General features: G+C 38.3%; 1 protein-coding gene across 9 annotated transcripts in view; it reads left to right on the top strand.

Moving 5' to 3' along the window:
* Positions 1-20112, top strand: part of ICE1 (interactor of little elongation complex ELL subunit 1) — a 36499-nt gene extending 16387 nt beyond the window's left edge. For 3 of the 9 annotated variants that reach the window (XM_054189853.1, XM_054189852.1, XM_054189855.1), the window contains 8 exons: positions 4027-4379; positions 4980-9716; positions 11472-11640; positions 14778-14938; positions 15972-16162; positions 17319-17425; positions 18188-18286; positions 19198-20112. In XM_054189853.1, the coding sequence (XP_054045828.1) occupies positions 4027-4379; positions 4980-9716; positions 11472-11640; positions 14778-14938; positions 15972-16162; positions 17319-17425; positions 18188-18286; positions 19198-19379 (5999 nt within the window). In that variant the 3' untranslated portion in view covers positions 19380-20112. Of the gene's footprint in view, positions 1-3696; positions 3937-4026; positions 4380-4979; positions 9717-10701; positions 10854-11471; positions 11641-14244; positions 14499-14777; positions 14939-15971; positions 16163-17318; positions 17426-18187; positions 18287-19197 lie in introns of those variants that run through there. The other 6 variants (XM_054189854.1, XM_054189858.1, XR_008464669.1 and 3 more) reach the window with 6 other exon arrangements.
* The last annotated feature ends 5218 nt before the right edge of the window (positions 20113-25330 follow it).

Raw genomic sequence — 25330 nt, 5'->3', positions numbered from 1 at the left:
AGAACATATTAATGTATGAAAACTGGAAGACTCATCAGGCTTTCCATTCATGTGCCATTGTGAAAGCCTCATAGGACAAAGAGGTTTTGCCAAACTTAATTTAAAATCTTTTTTGCTTGGTCTTGGTAGTATTATTATAAATCTGCCAGTAATAAAGTTGACTGTACCTGCAGTTGACCATCAAACCAATAACCTTAAGCAATAATCTAAGGTTAAAAAGATATTGCTGGTTTTTCAGACTTCGGAAAACTGTTTCTCATGTAATTTGAGCATAAAGTCACTTACATTGTGATTGGGCATGTGAAGAAGGATTTGAAGAATCTTGCAGCCCAGTGCTGAAGATTTTGGTAATTTGGATTCTCCAACATGCACTGTTCGTATGCAGGGTTATGGCGAGAGGAGATGAGGGAAGATGGGAAGACCATGTCTGGGAGGAGCTCAGACTTTCAAGTAGCATGTATAATGGGCTTCTGAGGTAAATCTGGCCTACTGCAGAGCTATACCCATTTTAGCTAATCTTCTCATTTGAGGCTCCAGGATAGGGGAGAAGCTGCATATTGATGTTAAGAGCAAGGATGGAAAGGAGTACACTGGAGGTACCTTAGCGTCTGCTTCAATACCAGATAAAAGGACATACAAGACAGTGACACTATATGTAAAATACAAAGATAAGACCGAATCCCTGAGGACCTGTGTATGTTTTATGGTCCTGAGATCAAAGTCCGTAGAATGCAAGTGATTTAAGAAGCAGAACTGTTTTCTATCTTTAAAACCATATGAAAATCTCTCAAGATAACATCTTTTTAGGTAGTGGAGCATGGTGCGTTTAGTTTCAGGTATGAAATGTTCGCCCTCATTATTTGTTTCATATGATGGGATATGTGAATTTGCTGTCTCAAAAACCAGAATAATATCTGTAGCTCTAAAAAATAGCTAGCGTATAAAACATCCTGAAATTCACACAATTGAAACAGGTTGAAAAATGGAGCATTGTCGGCAGGGCATTAGAAACTTATCGTGAAGAGATTTTTCCTCAGAGAAACATTGCTGTTTGGCCTCGAAGTATGCAGTTGGTAGTCAGGCATTTGCAGTCACTGTGCTGATAGTGTTGAGTTTTTGCTGTAAACCAAAAGAGATTCTATGGCTAGATGAACTATTTTGATAAAACATCCAGCATCTTAATCTGGTCCTTGTTTTTGAGAGCAAAAAACCAGGACTTGTTTCAGAAAGTTGCTTGTTGTTTAGGGTGAGGTGAGAAGAGGACACTGTTTAGTAACAGTGAATTGCCCTGTAATGTGGACAATCAGGAGCAAAGATTTGAGTTGTAAAATTCAATTTGTTTAACACCAAAGCAACCAATTTTAGCACTGGATTGCTTATTTCACCTTTGCTCTCCTCTCTCCGTTTTTCATCAAGGAAGTATCAGAGTGATCTTAACCTTCTCTAAGAAGTGGGAGAAGGCATCAGTGTAAGGGTTTGAAGCTATGTGGACTAGATTACAGGTTGTAGATTTGAGGACAAAACGTAATCATTTTGGTAAATGACATAATGAAAAGAGTGCAATTCCCTAGATAAAGTAAAATTTGTCTGTGAAGTATGATCTTTGAGAGGATCCTTCTAATGAGAAGGGCTTGATATCAGTAGGGCTTTTCCTGGACCTGAAGTTCAAGCCAAGGTGCTAAAGAGTTGGCTGTTTCCTGTAGAGAAGTTTACTATAACCTGAACCTTTGAAAATTGCTATGACAGCTCTTCGTACAGACAAGGGGGTAACCATGAGAAAAGCATCTCATTCCTAAAGAAATTCAAACAAAGTTATCAGGGTCTGGGCTGGCAAAGGATGAGGAGAGAAGATTGGAGAATCTCTTAGTTATTCAGATATTGATTGTATCTCTGATCATTTCTCAGAGGGAACTTTGTAGGGGATGGTGTGTATCAATATTCTTGGGCTTATGACTGATCTTGAGTGAGTAGATAAGATGTAAAGTTCCTGATAACTTAGTACTATTGTGTAGTTCACTGTGCAAAGTAAACTTCCCAATTGTCCAATGGAAGTTCTTCTAGGGGCAAAATAGGGAATGATGTGTTTCTGCCTGTTTTAGTGTGAAGAAAGTTCTGAGCTTAAAACTGGTTGGCATAAAGCCGCATGAAAGAAATCTAAGATTATATCCTGGAGAGAACCACCTTCTTTCTTTCCTTCTTTCCTTTGTTCCTGCTTGTGAAGGATCTCCTTTTCCCTTGAATGATCGAATGGGACTTTGTGAAAGGAATGTAGGTTTTTCATGACAAGATGTAGAACATCCTGGAAGCTCTATGTGACTGTAGTTTCTAAATAGTTTTATAAAACAGTGTGTGATCTTAAAGCCTGTAAGATGCTTTTTTGATCAAAGGAGATATCAGATCTTATTTATCTTTGGGGAAAATGAGGTGGTAAGGCCCTCTTACGCTGAACAGTTTCTCCCTCCTCCTACTGTCTGTTGCAGCAATTGAGATTTTGACATGGAGCTGCTACATGAAGTGACTGAGATGGATCTTGGAAATAGGGTGTTTGATCAGTTTTCCTACTGACTCCTTAGTGGACCCAACATAGCAGAATGTGCTTAAAGATTATTCGGAGAGAGATTTCTGGGAGGTCGTGTTCATCTATTGAATTAAATTAGTATTTTTGATTCTGATACTGCCATTGATGCTGCTTCAGGATTATCTTTGCAAGTTCTAGCAATGGATAAACACTGACAGCAATAATTAATTACACTATTCTTTTTTTATTTTTCCAACAGAATGCAAGTTGTGCCAATTAAATCAATACATCCTCTGTTCAAAATCATTTTGTGCATGTCCAGTTCTTTATACTGTGGGATGGTACTTGGATGTACGCAAAATAGGCTTGATCTCTTCCTTGAGTACTGCTGGTTCTGTGTCCAGTAGTGTTTGTGAGCACTGTAAACAAGATCCCATATACAAGTGTTGTATAAGAACTGCAAATATTACAGAGTAGGTTCTAGTTTTGTGTGGCACACTGGGGTTTTGGGATTGTTGTTTTCTAGTGTTTTATTTGAGGTCATCTTTTCTTTTTATAAAATCATAGAATTTAAATTTCAGAAAACTGGGCCATCTTTTCACTGTTAAAAGTATCTAGCACAGTTATAATTAATATTTAAATTCTTTGTCTCTACTGTTTAGACTTTCCTGGGGCAATGTGTTTTGTCTGCATGTAATAATACAGTATAATAACAAAAAGTGTGATTTGAAAAGGATCAAAACAAATGTACAATGCGAAGAATCACACAGAGCATTTGGACATGCTTTCTTGCTGCTAGATGAACTGTGTAAAACTGCTATAACTGACCTTCTCTTGGAAGGGCTGTCAAATGCTCAGTATCTTTCATTGTCTTAGTGGTTCAAACCCCTTTGTGCATAGGTATGTTTTGGGGGAAACCTCACTTCTAAGAAAGTTTGGTTTTGTGGTTTTTTTAAGGGTTCAGCTTTAACCGAGGCATATCATAAAAGACAAAATCTTGTACAATTAGACTCAATATTGAAATTTAAAGAACAAACACTTTAAAAGCATATGCACATTAAATCATAAAACTAGGAATATAGCTAAGAACTCCCTTACTGTGTTTATGGCAGGGTCAAAGCTGCAGGATGCTTTAAGTTGAGAATGACAGCCTGAGTGGTGAACGTCACTGCATGCTTCTCCTGCTTTTCCTGAACATGAGTTACTGGGCTACAACTGAAATAAATCATTGAGCTGTATGGACCTACCTAGTATGGACCTTCCTGATAAGAAAAATTAGGAAGAATAGTCTTAATGATCCAAGTCAGAAGGTGGTTTGGGTGGGAGCTCTTTGCACATACATATACCTTTCTCATGAAAAAAGAATTGTTTGTGAATAACATCTGATCTCTGTAAGGAAAATATTTCTGAAAGTGACAGTAAGTGCTTCTTATTACTATGATGTATCATCTCTATAAAGAAAAATGTGAGGGGGGAAAAAAACTCTTAACAATATTTTTGTGTCTTAGAAACTGTACAAATCCATCAAAAGATCAGGAAGTGTGATGCCAAAACGCTACCTTGGTATTCTTCGCTAGAAAGTGCTGGAAAGCAAAATTCTCTAACAGCCATGCAACTTCAGACAAGTACTGAGCCTTTTGAAGGTGACTGTGTTGAGAACAGGACTACTGAAGAATGTCTGCATGGCAGTGAGGATAAAACTGTAGAAGTGATAGAACAGACACATCGGGCATACAGTGGTTTAGACTTCTCCGATCAGGAGCAAAAGGGCCCAGGTAGAAATGTGATGGATATATTGAATTGGGCCAGACCTCTCCCTGCTCTGCTTTCTCCAGTACAGCTTTCACCACTAACTACACAGGTGAGTTCCAGGGTGTGTCTGACTTGGCACTAACTTGGTTGTATAATTACTGCAAAAATAATGATCTGATATTCCTGGGTTTTTATATTTTTTTTAGTATCAGTATTAGTTATTTTCTGAAAGGGTCTCTGTGAGCATTTAGATCCATATGAATACTTTTTTACCATCTAGCGTACTGCCTATGGAAGAGGGCAAAACATAATTTTCAGAAGTATATTTAAAACGAAGTCACCCATGTCTCAACTGCTGTCATAATTTCTTTTCCCAATGTTGCAGATTTACAGGCCCAACTCCTGTTGGGAATAAGCATGGCTTTCATAGCAAAATTCCACAGCTTGAAAGTCAAGGGGCACCTACTGAAATGTTGTTTTCCAGTAATCTTAGAATGCAAATAAGTAGGTAAAGGAGTTTCTTGACTTTTCACAGAGGTACTTTCCATTTCCTCTGAAGAACAATAATGAAGAAGGATGTAATTCTGTTGATCAGCCTTGATCTCTCAAAACGACTGCATGTCAGGGCCACCAGTGTATTTGTTTAGAGAAATAGCTCTTAAAACTTGTACTAAGCTTTGGAATATTAACTTTGTATTTTTCATTAAAGGATATACTGTTTGGAGAAGTCACAGGTTCCAGTGACGAAGAAGTTGATTGTAGTGCTGCTGCAGTGGAGGGTATTTTACAAGATGACCAAGTTCAGCCTCAGGGTTGCAATGTATTCAGCCTCACTGAGGAGTGTAACAGACAGAGCAAATCATTTGAGCGTGGTCCTGATGCAGAAATCTCAAGTAACCTGAGTTGGAATGAAAAGAATGTTCATATTGGTCCAAAGATGTCAAGCAAGGAGGAGAGAGATGATGAAACAAAGCAAGCTGAAGCTGCTACTTTAATTACAAACATGGAAACTAACAAAGATTGTTTGGAGGAAAATTCTGAGAAGAGAGAAGTAACTGAAGCAAGAGCACGTGAATTGGAAGCCATTGAACAGAAAGCAGATAGTGAGGACATGCATGGTGTAGAGGGAAGTTCTCCAGCTGATTTTATGTTACGCAGTTTCAAGCCTCAGAATCAGATGGAAAAATGTAGTGAGGTAGAGCAAACAGAAGAGAATGTAATCTTAATCAGAGCTGTTGATTATGAGGGTACACAGGAAAAGCATGGTAAATTAATGATAGCAGAAAGAGATGAATTATCAGGAGAGACAGAAACTCCCAGGGCAGTATCTGTTACCCAAAATGTTACTCATTTGCCACCTGAAGAATGCATTGTGCTTCAAAGTGAAGATTCTGAGGAGAAATCTGATGTGTTGGCACAGAATGAAGTGGTTGAAAAGGAATCAAAAAATGTAGTCAAAGTAACTAATATGGCAAGTGATGTAGGCAGAAACATAAAACAAGTGGTAATTGGAGAGGACATAACAGCTGCAATACAGATGAAAGGACTCTATGCAGAAGCAAATAATGAGAGAGAGCTCTCTGAAAATGTATTGTCAAAAGCCTTCTGTGAAGTGGAGTGTCCTAAAGACCTAATGATACAGCGTGATGGTGAGGGAATAATTACGGAGACTGAGGCAGACACTGGAGCTATTGTGATCTCTGCACACTCTCAGTGCTCTGAAATAAAACATGGCACTGAAGAGATACTAGAGAAACAGTGTGTGCAAAAAATAAAAGATGAAGTGGACAAAGAATGTGAACCAGAGACTGTCCAAGTCTCTAGACATTACTTACCTGTACCTGCTATTGAAGGAATCAGAAATTCATTGTCTATGGATGACATAGGCAAAAATGTAGGTATGGAGGCTTTGTCAGCCTTTCCAAAAGATGCTGAACGGCTCACAATTGAAGACATGAATATAACCAGACCTGAGACTATTGAATTAGCCATGAAATTTAATAGAAAGTGTGTTCTAGAAATAGCTGAATCGTCAGAGCTACTGCATAGTGCAGAAAATGGAAAATTAGTAGATATAAAGGAGGGGGCATATTTGAAAGGCAATCCACACCAGGAAGAAAATGGTAGTAATTTATCACAAGGGAAGTCAGACTTGGAAAGTATATTTGCACTACCAAAGACAGCATGTATTATTGATGCAGAAAGCAGTGTAGCTAAGTGCGAATCCTCTATGTTAGATTTCACAAAAATAAAAGGTGAAATAAAGCAACCTGAAAATCCGTGTAGTACAGTAGAACATGGGTTGTCCAAAGCTCAAAACTTTAGAGTGTTTGAATCTCAAGAAACTGAATTCAAAGTTAATCCAGAAGAGTTAGGAGAGGAAAGCAGTGAGCTGTTAGCAGGAGTGGATACCATCGAATCTGTCTTAGTAGAAAGTAATCTTACTTCTCAGGCACAGTTTGCAAAACCTCTGAATCGGTTCTCAGTAACTGAAAATGTTAAATGTGATGAAATAAAAGGGGAATTAAATAATCAAAGCAAGGAATTGGTGACTGAGACTTGTTACAGTTCATTTAACTGGGAAGAGAATGTTGTGAAGAAAAATAGTATTTCAGAGAACATCTGCCAGCCTACTTCAGAAATGGATTTTAATAGTGGCTTGGCTTTTTCTACTCAAGAGGACTCGGAGTTGGGCTGTATAAATACTGAAGAAACAGATTCTCTTGTGCAAGTGAGAATGGGCTTGGAATCCACAACGCCTCCTGACCTAACTTTAAGTCTTCAGAAAGTTGTCAGTTTTGTTGAAACTAATTTCACAGAAGAGAGTGCTTTTTCCCATACATGGGACAACAAAGGAGATAGAAAATGTGTTATGGGTAGCACATTTAACTCTCCTTCAGAAAGCTTGGAAGATGGTGCTGAGATCCTATCTGCTGAAAAAGACAACATGTGCAAAGAAATGGACTGCCCTGAGAAGGAATACGTACCCCAAAATGAAGTGAAAATTCCAGATGAGAAGGAACAGCCAGTAGGTAAAGAACTTCAGACATCTGTTAAATCACAGATCCTGGATGCAAACTCTTCTTATGAGAATACTTTTCTTCTCCAAAAGCTTGATTGTCAAGAATCAGGATGCAGAACCTCTACATGGGAGGTTAGAACAGATCCTTCTAGACCTGGTTCACTAACAGCTGGGGGAGAAAGCAAAGAATTGAATAGTTTTGAGGCATCTGGGGAAAATGCCATAAAAAGGTCTAAAAACGATTTTGATCTGCCAGAACAGAGCAATGAATCAGAAGAGAAAGACTGTTCTATACAAAAAGTTAGGTATGTTAAACATTCTGAATGTGTTCCCATGTTCGGAAAGGAACTGAGAGCTTCCAGGAGAATTGCACTGGGTGCTCTGGAAACTGGTGCAATTGTTGATGCTGATTACCAGGTATGTGAACTTCATTCAACAATGCAGCAAGGAAATACTTCAAAAGTTAGTCATCTAAAAGCAGACACCATGGTGGATACGGATACACGCTGTGAAACAAACACCTCACCAGATACTGCAAATGAGTTGTCAAGTGTGGTTGGGGAGGGTTATTCTAAAGACTTAGCCCCTTGGAAAAGAGAGTGTATATTAGCAATGTCTGAAAATACTGAGGGTGCTAATGAATGCATTGTAGATCTTAACAGAGCTGGATGCATCAATGACAGCGAGGGAAATCTGTTAGAAACCGGGGCGTCAAAAGAAAGCCCTGTGATGCCAAATGCTTCAAAAAACAGATTACCACTATGCCAGATGTTAACTGGATTCTCAGAAACTTGCAGACTGGCTGTAAAAACCACTAAATTAGATGCAAGAACGTTAGCACTTGGCAATTTCCTTGGAGAAAATGATTCTGAAAAATTTCAGTCAAATGTGGAGCACAGTCTGCCACATGGTGTTCATATGGGGGTCTCAGTGTTTGAAGAATATAATCATAATCAAACTTGCACTTCTTGCAACATAGGAGAAAACAACACTGATGTTACTCTAGATGATAGCAACAGGAAAAAAAAAAAAGTCAAGTATCTTCCAAATCCAGCCCTGTCTGATGTAGAGTGCGGTTGTCAGGCAGTTAGGCCGGTTTCTGAGCCACAAAAACCAGTATTTGAGAAGCTGTGTATGTTGGAGTCAGAGGCTTGTGTGGATGTTGCTACCGAAAAGAGCGATAAATTGAAGTGCAACGACCAAGAACCATCTGAAATCTTGACTGTTTCAGCCAAGACAGCCGCCCAAGTAATGCATGCCAAGCTATCAAAGAGGCTATTTCAAGGTAGAAGAAAAACAAAGACTCTCAAACTAACTCAGCCAATTCTTGCAAATGCTGATACTTCTATGCCAACAAAATGCTCATCTGAGACTATAAATAAAATCAGGAAAGAGATGGGCCCCCCTCTGCCCCCCTTGTTACTGCCTTTGATTGCTACGCCTCCAAAAGCTGCATGTACCGTGTCCCCAGTAATGTCTTCTAAGGGTCAATCCTCTTTGCTTTCTCCTCTTGATGACCTGATATCCCCGCTACGTGAAACTCCTGTTCCTCCTCTCATGTCTCCATTAACAGATAGTCCAGCGGTAAAATCTGCTCTCTTATTTTCTCCTCCCTCACCCTCAGAAGTGGCAGTAGGTAGAAGAATTTGCTCCTCCCCTTTGAAATTTTGTACTTCCATTCCAAAGCACGCACTTCCGGTCCCAGGAAGGTTTCCTCTGTTTGCAGCTGATAGTGCTGCTCCAGGTGCTCCTCAGGAGAACTCTGTAAAAATATTGGACACTATGTATCCGGAACTGTCTGCAAGGGCAAGGACACTAAACATCCTGAAAGGCAATATTCAGCTTAACCGATGTGCTTTTTCAGACAGCCAAAGTTTGCCAGGACCTGTGGCGCAAATAGGTGGGTTCAAAGCAATTGCGTCGACGTCAACTGCTTTTGTTAAAACTGGGAGCAATTTGAAATCTGATAGTAGCAAAGATCAAGACAAAGATGTGCAAAATCAGCAATTGTTTTCAAGCTTATCAAGTCATCTTGAAAAACGGACGCTACTGCCAGTATCTATGCCAAGAAGCGCAAAGAGATTGAGGCTGGATGGTGAACCACCAAAGCGGGAGCCCAGTGATACTGCTGCGATCAGAAATACTGAAAACAGAGTCTCTGAAACGCAGGAGGCTTTCCGTGACAAAAGCTGTGAAATCAGTGATTCGGCACACAGTTCCAGTTTAGAAGCATCGTTGCCAGAAAAAAAAGTTATTGATCCTGACTGCCAGAAAGTTTCTTTGGCATTGAAGAAAATTGCCGAGTCCTGTTTTGACTTGTTACCAGTTGTTCACGGTCATGTGTATGTTGGCAGTATCTCAAAGATTCCAATAATGAGAGATGAAGAGAAAGAAGTTGTCTATGAATTTGGTATAAAAAACAAGGTAAGTAGCATAGTTCTTAATTTTGTGTTTTAATAATGACTTCTGTGCAGATGAAAGGAGTTTTAAGTGTGTAGTACTTGAATTCTCAATTGTTCAGGCAATCTGCAGTGCCAAAGTGTAGTATTGGAAGGTTATTGGACATCTAAACTTGTATAACTTAAGAAAATATAGAACTTCACAAGAAATTACTGTTCAGTGGTGCAAAACTGCATTTGTAAATATGTTCACTTTCCTGATGTCGTTCTGATAGTAAAACGCTTTATTTTTGCAGCATTTTTTTGTAGTGGACAGCACTAATAATTCTAGGAGTGCCTCTAAAAGTGTGAGGTTTCATTATATTTTTTTTCAATTAAATAAGATAAACTGCACTGTATATACAATGACATATCCTTTTCATTCCATGTTTACCTTTATTATTCTGCATGAGGTTGTTCAAATTAATTTTATTGCAAAAAAAATCTTTCCTTGGTTGGTTTCTCAGAACTTGCTTAGCATCGGTGTTGAAAAAATTCCGTTTAATTGCTGTCTTTCTCACAGATAATCCATAGTTCACAGCAGCATAATTCACTAGTTGATGCATCGCAGCATTTTGCCCCGTTTCAATTCTTGAACGTAATTAAGTTCTCCACAGATGTTGCTACCAAGTTCCCAGGTCATCTTTGTTAGGAGTTGCCAAATTTGGTAACTTAATAGAAGCAATATTGTGGCAGCTTTATGTTTCCGATCCGGCCAGTAGCAAGACTGAATACATACTCCTAATAGGCACAAAGGCACACAGTATGTGCCTGCTGTTGTTCCCTTCTCTGGCTGATCAGGGTGAAAGCCTGGTAGTGAAAAATACATACATACATACATACATACATACATACATACATACATACATACATATGCAGACAGTATGGATCCCTCCAGTAGCTAACATTAGACCACTCAGTATATCCAGTAGGTGACTCCTGTTCTCTCCACTTGTCTCATGCACTGACAGAGGCATGGAAGCGCACACACCTTCCTCCAGTAGCTGGTCCAGACGTATGGCCTTATGTGCAGCTGAACTTCAGACCCCCAGTCTTTCAGATAGCTGGTTTGGACCTTCTGGTTCCCCACAAAGCCAACATTCAGGCTCCCTGGTGTCTGCAGGTACCCAGTCTAAACCTGTGGCCTCTCCAGCGCCTGGGTCCTAAGCCTTTCATTCTACTCCCCACTTTTAGCCCTCCCTCTAAACATCCTATAGTAAATCTTGTACAATCCCAATATTCTCTTTCTTTGCATCTCATATTGAGTCCCATGTTACTGTAGACAGTAACACCCCCTCCCCACCTCTTGCAGTGTGTAAGGTCATCTGGGGAGTGACTGCTGTTGACTAGTAAGTCTCATACCTGGACAGTGGGCTGTTTGTCCACCTCTGGAAGTAGTCAAGACATTGCTCCATTTGCTCTGATTAGGTTATTTGGGTTCCTCTCCTCACTTTTTCTTTAAGGAAGATACTTTTTAATCGCGTATCTAAACAGTTTATATTTAAAGAATGGTGGTCCTAGTCTGCATCTGTTTAAGGCGTATTTATTCTGAGAAGTTGCTCCTCGCTCTTTTTTTTGTCTTTTGCTGGTTGCCTCTCATTTACTTTTCTGCATTTTTAGATGTATGCAAACAGTATTCTTGCAAATAAGATAGTAGTTCTTTTTACTTGTGATACTACTATAACGTTATCAAATATTCTTATGTATATCATAGTCTAACTGTATTTTTTGTGCCTTATAGCATTTAGCAGAGCCCTTGTTGGATGTTATTCTCAATAAACTCAAGACTCAGAAGAATGCCACAGATTACAATTTCAATCAGGCTCTATGTCGAGTCTATACAGGAATTTGTCGACAGTTGGGAGATTTGGAAAGAGCCCGCCTTTTCTGCTATAGCCTACTTAAAGAAGGTATAGTATGGCTTAGTGGTCTTGGATCTTAAAGATGCTGTTTGCCTTTGCTGTAGTGTTCCAGAATGATTATGTTTGTAAAAACAAAGAAAAATCCTGTGAAAGGGATGTTTTCCTTAGAACTTTTTTCTGTAGTGCAGAAGTATAGACTGTTCTTGAAGAAGTTTCCTTTCTCACAGTTCCTCCATATCTGTGTCTCAGTTCGGTGATGACCTGGGCTTTTAGTAGTCTACTCATTTTTCCAAAGAAATATTTTATTTAGGATCCTCTGTGCTTTCATCTTTGCCCCAAAATGATAATGTGTTTCCAGGGAATTTTGTACTTTTTGCTTATTAGTATTTTCTTTTTATTTTAACTGAGTAAGCACTGATTCATAAAGCAAGTGTGATTTAAAAACATGTATTGGCTTAAAATAGTGTCAGGAGTTGAACAATACCGTGGTCAAAACTGATGTATTTGTACAACATGTCCTCCTTAAAGTTTTATTACTTCCCATTATCCAAAGTCTTGCTTTGTTGAGAGGTTTTTTCATTTTGGTTCCCTTCCTCTCCCCCCTCCCTTTTGTTCCCGGTGACAAAGGTAATAAATACATACATACATACTGTCATTGTAAACTAAGAGTCTGTCTTAGTTCTGGAAGGACTTCACTTAGTTTGAAAATACTGAGCCATCCAGAGCTCAGAACAGTATAGTGGTATCTGTGTTTCAAATTAAATATAAAATAAAACTTGAGAGCAATGAGGAGCGAAATCCTACCGCTTTTGATTGCTTCAGTTAGTGGTTATCTTCCATATAACATCCCTGTCTTTTTTTTAATCTTATTAAGGACTGCGATTTTATTTTGTTCTTAATTATCTTTTTTGTTGTTGAGTTGGAGTATTTTTGTTTGGGGTTTTTTGCTTGGGTTCTTTTTGGAATTCCTGTTTTCTTATCTGTTTTTCTGTCCTTTGTGTAGTCCATCATAACTCTCCTTTCACTTATTTCATGTTAATAGTTTTAATACTGCACCATGTCAGAAACTATTACTTGTCAGATCCCTTTTCTTAGTCTAAATTAACAATTAAGCCTTTTGTTTTGCAGGACCTTGGTACTTTGTCTTTCTGTGGGCTCTTGCAAATATTAAACATCCCCCCCTTTTTTTTTTCCTTTCTCTTTCTGGGTAAGATCCAAAAGATCAGTAGCTATATGCAGATTTTTGTGGAATGTTTTTTCTGTTCTATACATTGAATTGCATAAATTTCTGTTGAGGTTGTTCTGTGGTTTTTATTGTTGTCTTTTGAGTGTGAACGGCTGTACACACATCTTAAGGGTTGTTTGGGTTTTTTTAAATTTGGTTATTTTGATCTGATTACGATGCATTTATTTTTAGGGTTTTCTCTTTCATGTAGCTTCACATGTTAGTTCCCATCAGAACGATGGCAACACAGCTGTGAGCTATGTGCCAGCAACACAATTGCCAAATTGACTACAAACAGTCAGTACTACCATCATCTGTTCTATTGACTTCTTGTCCATCCTTTTTTGTTCTCTTCTCCTGTCAGGTGTTCTACCTTAAATGACTATAAATTAAATGTTACCATTCTTTGGGTTTTTTTTTCCTTTTACCCCTCCTCTGTTCCTCTGGGGTTTTTTTCTTTTTTTCTTTTCTTCTTTTGATGCCCCTTTAACTCATACTCATCACTGAAGTGAGTCTTTTAAGTGTTCCAAATTCATGGGCAGGCAATTCAAGTTGCAGCATGTAGATAATTCTAGTTTAGCAATAGTCCTTGTTCTGACAAAAAAAAAAAAAGTTCATTCTTATGTGATGAGGGTCCTCAGAATAGAGAAGACCCACCCAAGACATTGGATGGAACTCCGTAAATTCCTTATGCTTGGTGAATCCATTAAAGCTTCTTCATTTGGTGTATTTTCATATGCTCTCTGGTTCTTAAGATCTTTCTGAAAATGTGGAAGTTATGCTGAAGTGAAGAGGGAAGACACATTTAGCTTTCTATAGTGACAGTATTGTTTCAGGCATATGTATTGCAGTATTTCATTTCATGCATGAAAGTAATATCTGCCTCTTGCTTATTCCACTGTACTTCTTATTGCTTGCAGTCCACCCACTCATGGTTTGTCCTAATATTTTGCCTTGAAGGTCTCTGCTTTGGTGTTCAGAAGGGTCTGTTAGCTTCCCTTTGATGGCCTGGAACTCTGTCCTCTCTTATTCATATAGTTCTGGATATATAGTTGTCAGATACTTGTTTTGAATGAATTTAATGAATGAGTTGTATTCAATTATATCAGTAGCACACAGTAGTGTCTATGGAAATACAAATTTTGACATGCATCATTCATATACGCTCACTTACAACTTGTATGATTTCCTTGACGGAGTCTGGGAAAATGCTGAGCAATATCAGATTTCATATTTGAATTGTATGAAAGTTCTTTGCAAAGTTGTGGGGGTTTTTTGGTTTGTTTTTTTTGTTTGTTTTTTTTTTTTCCATGTGGATTTCATAGGTGTATGGGTGCAGGGTGTTAGCAAGTACTGTGGATTTGTACTGAAGACCTGATTTTCACATTATTAAGAATCTCAAGACTATTTTTTTTCTTTTGGACTAGCTCTAGTTTGATCCAGTAATCAGACCGATCATTTGTGACTGGAGTGTATTAAGCAGGATTCTGGAGCACATCTTCCAGTTTAATGTCATTCTAAAAGAATCCAGTTTCAATGCTCCAAGACCATTCTTCTCAGTGAACTACAGTGCAGTAAGAAGGATGAAGGGATACTAACCTCAAAATGCAAAAGGAAAGGTCCTTTTGCAGTGTCATAACACAGCAAAGTCCAGTGAAGCCTTTTTTTTTTTTTTTTTTTACTTAAAAAAAAGTGACATTACAGTGGAGGAGGTGGCTTGGTGGTGTGTGTGTTTTGTTTCTTTTCTTGGGTCTTCTTTTTTCTTCATCTTGGGACTGAGATGTGCTAGTACGACTCCCCTTCCCTGGGCTGCAGTTGTTACGTGACTTCTGTGCCTTCTTTCCTAGTTATCTTGCTGAAGAGCGTACTAGCTTTTAATGCCTGAGTGTGTATATATATTTTTTTGTGTGTGTTTTTAAACGTTAAAAACTTAATCTGTTCTCTCTTTTTTTTTCCTTAGACTTTCCAGACTCAGAAAAATTGATTTTATTTATCACAAATATATGGTCTGATATATTTGTCTTCCAAGGTGCAGTTAACAAAGCTATGCAATTAGTTGTCAGGCAGAGTGCAAGCAATGAGACACTGGCCTGTTTGAGTGCTTATCTCAACTGGGAACAGGTAACGTCTTCTTTCATTGTCAGTATCAGCTTTTGTCTGCATTGGTCGCTTTGGCTGAATCAAGTCAAGCGGCTTAATTCTGATGAAGGGTGTGAAGACACCCTGTGAATCTCTCAAAGAATGCGTACAATTGCACAACTCATGCTGCTTCGGGCCTTTTTCCTGTGGATGTCTAGACCCTTACTCGAACCCATGACTTTTCTTGTTTTTCCTATTAAATACTAATCCCTCTATTTAACATTAAAAGTAAACGTTGCTTTTAAACTTTGACTGGAGTGTTCTTGGACTAGAGAATTCTGTCCCTCAGTGGAACTGTGACTTTGACGTTCTTTGAGGTCTGTTTTTTGTTTTGTTGGGATTTTCTTAATATGTGTTGGACTTGTCTGTCTTTCATAGTTCTCTGTGTAATAGGCAATTATTTATCACAGTTAATTTTAAGATGAGCCTGTCTCTTCTTACTTATGATCTTTCTGTGAAGTAGACTGTAAATACCCATTTATCACCAAAAAAAAAATGATGAATTAATATCAGAAATTAATCAGAAATTAATTTCATAAGCAGTTGGCATGATCAGTAAAAAACGGCAGTGATGGCAGAAGGATTACCAATGTTAAGGACCTAAGGACTTTTGAGATTTGACTTTGAGGCGTTGGGAGAGTCATTTAATTTCTGTCGGTTTTCAGCAGGCACATATTACCATACTGAAAGGGATGTTGCGAAAAGGAAAAATTGAGACACACTTGATATCAATAGGAGCAAATTTATATCATGCAGATGCAGCCCCAAGGCAGTTGTGGAGCAGCATGTTAGGTTAGGGAATAGGCAAGCTATGAATCAAGATGATTTTGTTCACTTGGTATTTACAGAACTATAGTACTTCCAACAAGCATGCCTGGTATTAATAGTGGGTTTCAAAACTATCAGGGCCCTTGCCTTCAAGCAGACACACAGTCAGAATCAAATATATGTAAAGAGTTTGGTTCTGGGTTGGTAATTTTTCGTGCATTAAGATAATCGCCTTCTAAAATTCCAGAGTTCCTCTTTAGATGCTGGTGTTATGGTCTCAAACCTGCTTTTAGAAATGCAGTTGTGTCCAAAAGTAGAATTTCAACTGAGTGAGCAGTATGGAGAAGATCTGAGTGAAGATGCTTGGCAGTACATATTTGCTGTTGAGCTACTCTGCTCTCGCTTGAAGTGGGACTGGACACATGACAATGTTATAAGGTAATTAACTCTGTGAACCTTTATAATAAAGAAATAATTGCTTTTAAAATGGCTGTGTGTGGACAACTGTGAGTGATTTGAGATGGATTGTTTGTCAACAAAACAAGTTCCGAGGAACAATCAATCATATTGTTTTGTTGAATTCCCTTCTCCCCCATCACTAGAAAGTGAGACTGGAACTGTTGATGTGTAACTAGCACTCCTTCAGTGTTGAAAGTGAAATGTAACCATACTCATGAGTGTATTATCCTGATTTCAGTCTGATTTTAATTCTAAAACCATTATAATACTTGGATTCAATGTCTTAAATTTTCTTTGAACCCTATAATCCAATGCATGGACTGCTACCATACTTAACTTGGTGTAAAAAATGTCATTTTGGTACCTACCTTAATCTGACAGCTCCTATTTTCTATGTAGAGTTTACATAACTTAGTGGAATCTCCAAAAATATGGTGTTTGTTTGACTACGACAATGCAATCATTGAGTATAAAGTAAATAACTTGAAATCATCGTCAAGTATCTTATACAAGTTCCATGCTTTCAAATAGTAAAGAAGTTATTTTTAGTGAAATACTTTTAAGATGAATATAAATTAGCTTCAGTGGAAGGTATGTCGTTTTAACTAAAGCCATAGAGTTGATTGCCTGTGTGGGGTTGTGCTGGTAACAAGTAACTAGGTCTATTAGCATCATTTTAAGGATGAAAAAGGTCTTATCTCAGGTCCTTTCAGATTTAAAAACAAGCATCAGATGCTACCTGTAGCGTGCAAACTCTGAATTTTCAGTCATAAGAGAAGCTTGCATGACATTTGAAAGTAACTAGATTTCATATACATCTGTGAAGTCAGTGGGGCAAGTTCTTGACTTAAGGCAGAGATGCAGAATCTTGCAGGGAAATGAAGGGAAGATGAACAGGAATACTGTTCTGAACAGAGGTGATTCCTCCAGAAAGTTAGCTTTGATTGTTTGGGTTTAAAACATTCTTTACATGACTCAGATTTGTGGATGCTTGGATTATTATGAGTTTCCCTAGAAGGTGAATTAAATATATAAGTGGAGCTATGAAAATACATGGTAAACAGAGGGAAACATTATTGTATAAATACTGTACCACCTCTTCATGCAGATTTTCAAACTAATTTGTCTTTCACAGCAAAGTGCTTTGGCCTTCTATGGATAAATGGGTAAAGAAGAGAAAGGGGCATGAAACTGCTCAATCCGTTCCTGATAGTGTTATAGCATTGACACTCAGGCTAATTGGTGAGTGATGTAAATTCTTGGTTGAACTTCTGCTTTGTGTAATTATGTCCTTGGAAAGCATCAGCCTGCCTGGAAAGGGAATTGAAGTATTTTTGCCTTCTTTTACATCTTGGTTGTTTTGTTGGTTTTTTTCTTTTCCCACTTTCTTCAAAAACTTTCACCTTAAAAGCCAAACTTTTGTAAATCCTATGCGGATATTTTCTGTTCGTCAGCCTGTGGAAAGCATGTGCTTAAGTTTTGAGAGATGTTACTCTGATTTTGCGATAGAAAATACTAGCATGTTTTATGTATTTAAAATTAAATCATCTGTAGATACACACTTTTCTATAAAGCGTATGTAAAATAAGGTTTTATATGCAACATAATACCTCTACCTGCAATTTTAAGTTAGATTAATTTATTTGGGATCTAGGTGGTATTTAAGGCAAATAGATAAACTTTGAGTTTCAACAGATGTTTTCAGTATGTAGGCTATATAATATTGTTTGTTAAACAGAAATTACATTCTTTGAGAGTTTTGCAGTTACAAATTGTAAACCTGTGGGAGGTTGGAACAGTCTGACGTAAAATGTCTTGGGGTCCTTAGTCACAAAAGGAATAGGACAACTGTTGTTCATGAGACAGCATGGTAACAAGGATGACTAATTTTTTTCATTGAAATTTTTATTTTCTGTTGATACTTCAACAGACAATCAGTAAGTCTAAAAATTAGGAAGTTGAGTGTCTAAAATGTCAGATATGTAGTAACCTTTTTTCTTTCAGGTCGATTGGGCCGAATAGGTTTGAAGGAAGGATATCTTGCTGCAGTGAAGAATATTTGTTCTGTAATTGGACTGTTTGTACAGCATGCAAAAGAGGAAGGTAATGTTTATTTAGGGGAACTTTAGTGTAACATCTGCAATGTGAAGTCTTGCCAGTATAAGCAGAACACACACGAATAGAAGAAACACATGCCAAAACAGCTTGTGCAGGTTTATGTTACTGTGTAACAGTACAAACAGTTTTCAGTTTCAGTCCCTTTGTCTTCCAAAGTTAATAAAGCATACGTATTACCTTCTGTTTGAGACAAAGAACACTCTCTGAGATAGTTTCAGCCACCCTGGAATTACACTGCTTCATGGAACAGCATGTCAGCTGCCTCAGAACTTAAAGGGTGATCTTAACTTGAGCAGTAACAGCTAATTTGTTACCTGAGCAGCTCATGCTGAAGTTTGCTACTAGCAAGATTGTTGTATTGGAAGAGGCCTGCAAGACACTCCAAACTCCCGACTGAGACAAAGCAAGGCAATTAGGGCAGTAGAGATCTATATTGCTAAGTTATTCTGGATGTTAAGTCCATTTTGCAGTGAAGCGTTGATTGATGTTAGGGAGCCTTTTTGAACCACTTGTATTGCTTGTCTTCCTTGCTGTCACGCATTCTTACAAGTAAATGGTATATGCCGGTGTCTGTTTCAGACTCTGTGTAAAATTAACTGTTTTTATAAAAGTCTCATCACCGTTAACTAGAGTAAAATCACTAGATGTTCAGATCTCTTATGACCTTTGAATACTACAAACCTGTTGAATTCAGAAAACTGGAAAGTGTAGTATAAAATGAGATGTTACGGAATTTGTGTGCAGGTTGTCATCTTGCTACTTTCGGGTTTTAGGCATCCCAGTTGATGTGTTTTAATTCCCATTCTTGAACTAATCGTTTCTTTAGATTCGGGTTTCCCAAAAACATTACTGCATACCAAACTTTCTATAAGCTGATTTGTGTTAACTTTTTGCAGGTGTTCCCTGGGGTGTGCAGCTGGCAGCCATATATTCACTCTGTGACTTGGGCTCTAGCAACCCAGAAGGTATTGTTGAGGCCATCCATGCTTGGAGAGCAACAGTTCTTAACAGCATCCCTTTTGCTGTCACAAGTGGCATAGCTGAAATCAGTTCTCTGTGTAAAATGGAGCTAAACTAAAATCTAGCGAAGTGGACTGATCAAAAGGAAGAAGTGCCTTATTTTACTAAGCAGTAATTGGTTACAGTTAAAAAAATTACAAAGTGGTGTGTCCTCTTGTATTTTATTTTTTTTAACAGAATGTCTTATCACACAAAGCAAGCTCAAGTATTTTATTTGTCTTTTCTGTTTGAGGGAAGGGTTTTAAATAAATAAAAACGAAGACTTGCTTTTCCTAATAACTGATCAGTGATCTGAAAACCAGTGTGTCTTTGATTCCTGAAATATTTCTGGTTTGATGTCGATAAAAACCAGTAATAGTTTCCATTATTTTACTTCCAGCAATTTGGAGCATGGGCTATTTGACACAACAGAAGATTGAGCCTAGCTGAAAACCCAGCTCTATTTCTTTTATACTGTATTTATAAAGTAACTGTTCAGATAGCAGAACTTTGTCCAGATTCTGCTTTATTTTGCTTGAGTAGTCTCATAAGCTTAACTTAAAATACTTGTGTAAGACAAGTAGAAATTGACTTTTTGTGCAACAATCATGTATAGAGAAACAGAGATGCAAAATCTCTGAACTTGTATATATGGTATATTCTGATAATGTGTCTCACATTTGATATTGTTCCACTTGGGGAATTTTGTGTATGTAAATAGAAAGTTGGTTCAAAAAAAGTCCACGTTTCTAATGATAGCTTCACTACACTCTGTGTTTTTGTATCTTTCATAATAAAAGAATCAAACACCATTGTGTCATTGGTATTTTTAAGTAACACAGAATGAACTGTTGTTTCTAGCTTCTATAAATACTACTATGGTGGACAGGAGGAAATTACCTATGAGGTCATTTCACTGAATGAACTGCCCCTAACACTGCAGTTCTGCCTACTGGAAAGAGGGTATATTGCATCTCTCCAGAATTTTCTGGTATTCCCTCGGGGCTGGGGAGGTAGTTTTAAAAATCCATTGAAAACTTATGTTTTCACCCCCTGATTATAACCATATGAAGGGATGAGCTTTGCTAATGCAGATACTCATTGTAGTGGGACCTAGGCTCTGCCAGAACCTTGATGTGGTGTCATTCTTTTTTGCTTTTTCTTTTGATCATAAAAAGATCAGAAGGCTTTTAGCTGCTGAAGCCAGCTGTGAACTTGCATAATGAAATCTTTAACTCAGAGCAAATTGGACAACATACAGTTCACACCTTATTCTTTCTCCACGCTGCATCCTTGCAGGCACATCTATGCTTTTGGGTTTGTCTTCAGTCAGTTCGGTATCTTTGAATTGCAGCAAGCACTTTACGGTTTCTTCTGGTTCTCGTAAACCTTTTTGGCACCTGAGGAGCAAGTTACATTTCTTGGTCCATGAGTTGCTGCATGAGCTGCAGGCTCTCAGCTCTTGTTGACGGATCTTGTGTTTCCTGGAGGTTCCGCTCTGCAGTATGCTGAGTTGCTTAAAAGAAATAAGTGTCATCCCCTTCCTGCAGTTGTGTTGCTTCCAGCCACATCGGAGGCAAAACCTTATGACACTGATTTCTGCCAGCACCAGTGAGGTGATGGCTTTGGTTGCATTAGTGTTGATTTTCTTTGGTGCTGCCTTGGCCCTTAGCCATTTTCCAGCTTTGTGCTAGTACTGTAGTCTGGGACATTCAACTCTGTCTTCATTTTGGCTGCCAGCACTGCTGGCATGGTCAGCTGTGGTGCAAACAGCTGGTGTTGATATGCGTTGTGATTTTTGTGCCTTTTCAGAGCCTGACTACCAAGGCCATCTCCTAGCCCTCTGAGAGGTCCTTTCCTCTGAAGTGAAGCCATGCAGAGCAAAATGTCCATGGATTTCAGTTGCAGGTATAGCTGCTAGCATTCTGGACATCAGACTGACTTAAGTGAGCTTAACATAGCCAACTAGGTCAATGAAAAATGTCCGTAGTATCGGTGTAATACCTGTGCACAACAAGCAGTGCTATAGATGCCTATCCTGAAGGCTTGCAATAAGGATCTGTAGAAATTAATCTGCCTCGGGTTGAAGCTGTGTGATGTCTGGGACACTGGGCATTTTGGTGACGGTGAGGACGATGGGGATTTCATTTTAATAGCCTTTACATATCTTTCTTGCATTAGAATGAGCACAGAGTATCTGGAGTGGAAAAAGGACAAAAGTAAGCAAAGGCTGACAAAGTATTGATAAATCTGGTAAAGAAAATTAATCGGAAATAGATCAAATAGAAGAAAACAAAGGTGAGAAAAGGATCGCAGATGTTTCAATGCAAAAAATCTTGACAGCAAACAGAAAAAATCCTCTTGTTCTTAGAACTTTTATAAAACACTGACATTTGAAGTGTATGAGATCTGCAGGGGAATATCAGAGTTCCCCAAGACCGAAAATCTACAGCTATGCTAATTTGGAAACACAATAAAAAAAAAGAAGAAAGAAAGAAAACCCCACAACTTCATTTACATGAAAAATCTTCTGTTCTGCTAATATGACCGTCAGAATAATTTTTTCGTGTGCCAGAAGGTGAGCCTGATATTAATTCTGTTGTTACTGTCTACTATCCAAGCAAACTGTATTTGAATAAAGAAAACACCTGAAAGTGTGTGCTTCTGTTAAATACTAATCACTCATATAAAAATAATACTTGTACCTCCCCCACACAGTGTCAAATTTACAGTATTTAAGGAACTGTAAAATGACAATGGCCATAAATAGGTGAAGAAAGTATAGCGATTTCACCATATGGAAAACTTTAGCTGTATGATTCTCATTAATCAGAAACCGCGTAAGTAAATTTCTCATCCAGATACGTGTCCCAAATACTAAAATCCTGTTTTGTGTAAAATGCTTAGTCCATTAAAACAGGGATTTTCTATCATCATTTGCAGATTTTTGCTTTCTTGTATTCTCACACGAATGTTGACTATGTGGCCTATCTCAAACAGCGTATCAGAGAATGTCCAAGTTTTGACTTCCTCCATGCCTTCTCATATTCCTAAGACACGAAAAACTGCCTCAATTGCTAAAAAATTGAAGTCAGCGGTGTAGGAGGCAGTAAGCGTGTGCAGTCATTTATTATTAGGACAATTTTGTACTATGGGCTTCTGACTTCACAGATGTATTTTCAGGGATTTGACAAATCCCTGACAGACAGGTATTTACTCCAGGAAAAGAAACCAGTCATAAATATTGGGGAGCAGTTTACCTTTATGTCTGTTTGTGTGTAGATGAACAGGATGCTGGAATAAGTTATTCTAGGAAAAAGAATATTTATTTTACTGGAATAGCTGCCTTTATACTAAAAGTTACTTTCTGAGTGTCTGTATCCTAGCCTATTGGCAGAAGTATTCCACTGTGTGCTCAGTCATACAGTTATCCCTTGCCGGAATACTAATTTTGAACATACATACTTTTTTAAAACTATTTTTCTGCGAAAAGCAGCATCTTTGATCTATGCTGCCATTTTTTGTTGGTGTGTTACACCATTAGGGTATTTTCTGGGATGATTCTACCTGTCTAGGTATAGTGGCAAATCTTTTCTGCTGTGAATTAGTTCTTGGTTTGTCTTCATAAAAAAGAAAGGTCTGGACTCTAGATTGTTTAAGCTCTAGTTATTTTATCAAACCCTCTAAAACTGATTGTCCTGGTTTGAGGTAAAACAGAACCAACTTTCTGTTCAGTAATTTTAGTTCTTAGCTAGGCCTCTTCTAACTCTCTGAAATTAACAGCAGATTGTGTCTAAAGCGGTTCGTTCAGAGTGATAAGACAGTTTGTGCCAAGGAATGGTATGCAGAGAGGCTCTTGCTTCTACTTATTGCTATAACAACCACGCTCAGCTAATTGTGTTATATTTGCCCCGTTAGAGGGTCAGAAGTGGAAAAGCGTAGAGGGGTCCCACCTGCGGGGAGGAGCGGACAGGACAGGGGACCCAAAATTGACCAACAGGGGTATTCCATCCCATCTGCCCCATGCTCAGTATAAAAGCTGAGGGATCAAAGGGTCAACTCTCTTCCTTCAATGGCTGACGTCCGAGGAGGACCCTGTCTGTTCATCTGCCTTTGATCCCGATCCGTGTGTTCCTGACTCCAACTCTGGAACCTGGTCCCCACCCGTCGCTGAGTCCAGCCTGGGACTTACCCAGTGCCTGCCGGTGACATCGTCCTGGGAGCTTAATACAGTTTTGTATATACTGTATCTATTTCATTATTTTCCTTTTTATTTTATTCTTAATATTTTATTAAAGTTGTTTAGTTTCTTCTAAACTCGTAAATCTCTCTCTCTCCCCTTCCTCCCCGTGCACGAGAGGCTGGGGGGGAGCATCTGTCGCTGGCCATTGGCCAATTTGGCCAAAACCACGACACTGATGTATTGTCTTTCTTAGCAACTGCTTTCACCTGCCTGTTTTCAACAAAAAGGATTGCTAAAACAGACACTTTAAAATGGTCAAAACAGTTTTAAAGTTTTCCAGTTTGAAATGACTAATGAAATTACATGCTCGACCCTCAGTTTTAATTGATGAAATTGCACGTATGAATTGAAACCCATCAGAGAGCATGAAGGTTTGTTATCAAGGGGCAGAAATTAGGTGGTTTTATCAGCTTGGAATAACACCATACAGCTTCACATTCTTCCCATCCTGCCAAACTTTTCAAGAGAAGTCAGAGACTACTATGAAAAGACTGTCAAATTAGAGAGAAAGGGTTTCTTCAGACAGGCTTTGTAATGACACTGTTATTGGACTGAATAGGCTGAGGTCTCCATTTGGAAAATTATAAACCTTGTTTAATTGTACAAGCTTTTATAGCTCCATGAAATGTTAATGCTTTTGGGTGTTCTGAGACCATCTATTGCACTCAACTTAATAAAGGAGATATTTACGCAAGTGATCTGTTTCTTGGTTATTTTAAATTTTAGTCTTAGATGGCTCAAATTCCTTGAGCTGCCGCATCACCCTGGAGATGTCTAGATGTTTGCTGCTGAAAAATTTCTGGGCTTTCTAAATAAAACCTGCATTTTGTGGCATGCTTTGACGAGGACAAAATGAATTCTGACATGGTTTAAACATCAAGTAGGAGACAGCTCAGTACTTGGTACAACCTGTCTCCTTGGGCTTCACGTACAGCCATGAGCCTGCCTCCAGAGAGCTGTTGATGATGCTGGATTCTCTACTAATTGCACAGGCCATAACCTGTTTGTTTTGGTTTTGTTTTTTTAAATCTCAGCATGATCGGGGCAAATGTATAGTGTTCATTTAGGGCTCTTCTGAGATTTTGTTACTGCTCACTGCTTCAATGCTAGTGTGAGATTAGTAGTCAGCTTCATAATACGTCTGGAATATTGGCCCAACAGCAAATCTCTGCCTGAAGATCCCTATGTATGTTAAAAAAGGTCTTAGTCCCTTTGGAGCTCCATATACCCCTTCTTTATAACAAATATGAGCACAAATATGGAGACAGATGCCTCTCGGGTTATCAGCCTGCCTGTAGATCTGGCATATTATTTACTGATTTGGCAGGTTTTTTTTCTGGAAGCTGGTAGGATTTCCCAATAGAGGCTTTACATGATTCACTCGACATTAAAGCCCAAAAGTAAAACAGTATGTAGGCAGCGTATAGAAAAGGTCCATGAATTGAAAATGAATGGAAATGACTTAGCCATGAAGATACAAAGAGGAGTAAGCACTGCCTCCCTGAGAATTCTGAAGGTAATGCTATTTTAATAAAATGCACACAACTTGTTTTAGACAAAATTATTTAATTTAATTCAAACCAGCTTCTTGTGATTGTCCATATATTCAAAACTACTTCAATTTCAGTTTTGTGTAGAAGATGATAGAAAATAAACCTTGAAGTTCTCTTACTTCATCAATAAGAAACTGCATGTTGTGATTTATTCTTCATTCCATGTTTAAATTACTATCTTTTTCTTTTAAATTTGTGATGCATCACAATGGATCCATTAACCATATCAAAAAT

This window comes from Rissa tridactyla, chromosome 2 (genome assembly GCF_028500815.1).
Source record: "Rissa tridactyla isolate bRisTri1 chromosome 2, bRisTri1.patW.cur.20221130, whole genome shotgun sequence".
Lineage (NCBI taxonomy): Eukaryota > Metazoa > Chordata > Aves > Charadriiformes > Laridae > Rissa > Rissa tridactyla.
This window is presented reverse-complemented; position numbering and strand designations above follow the sequence as displayed.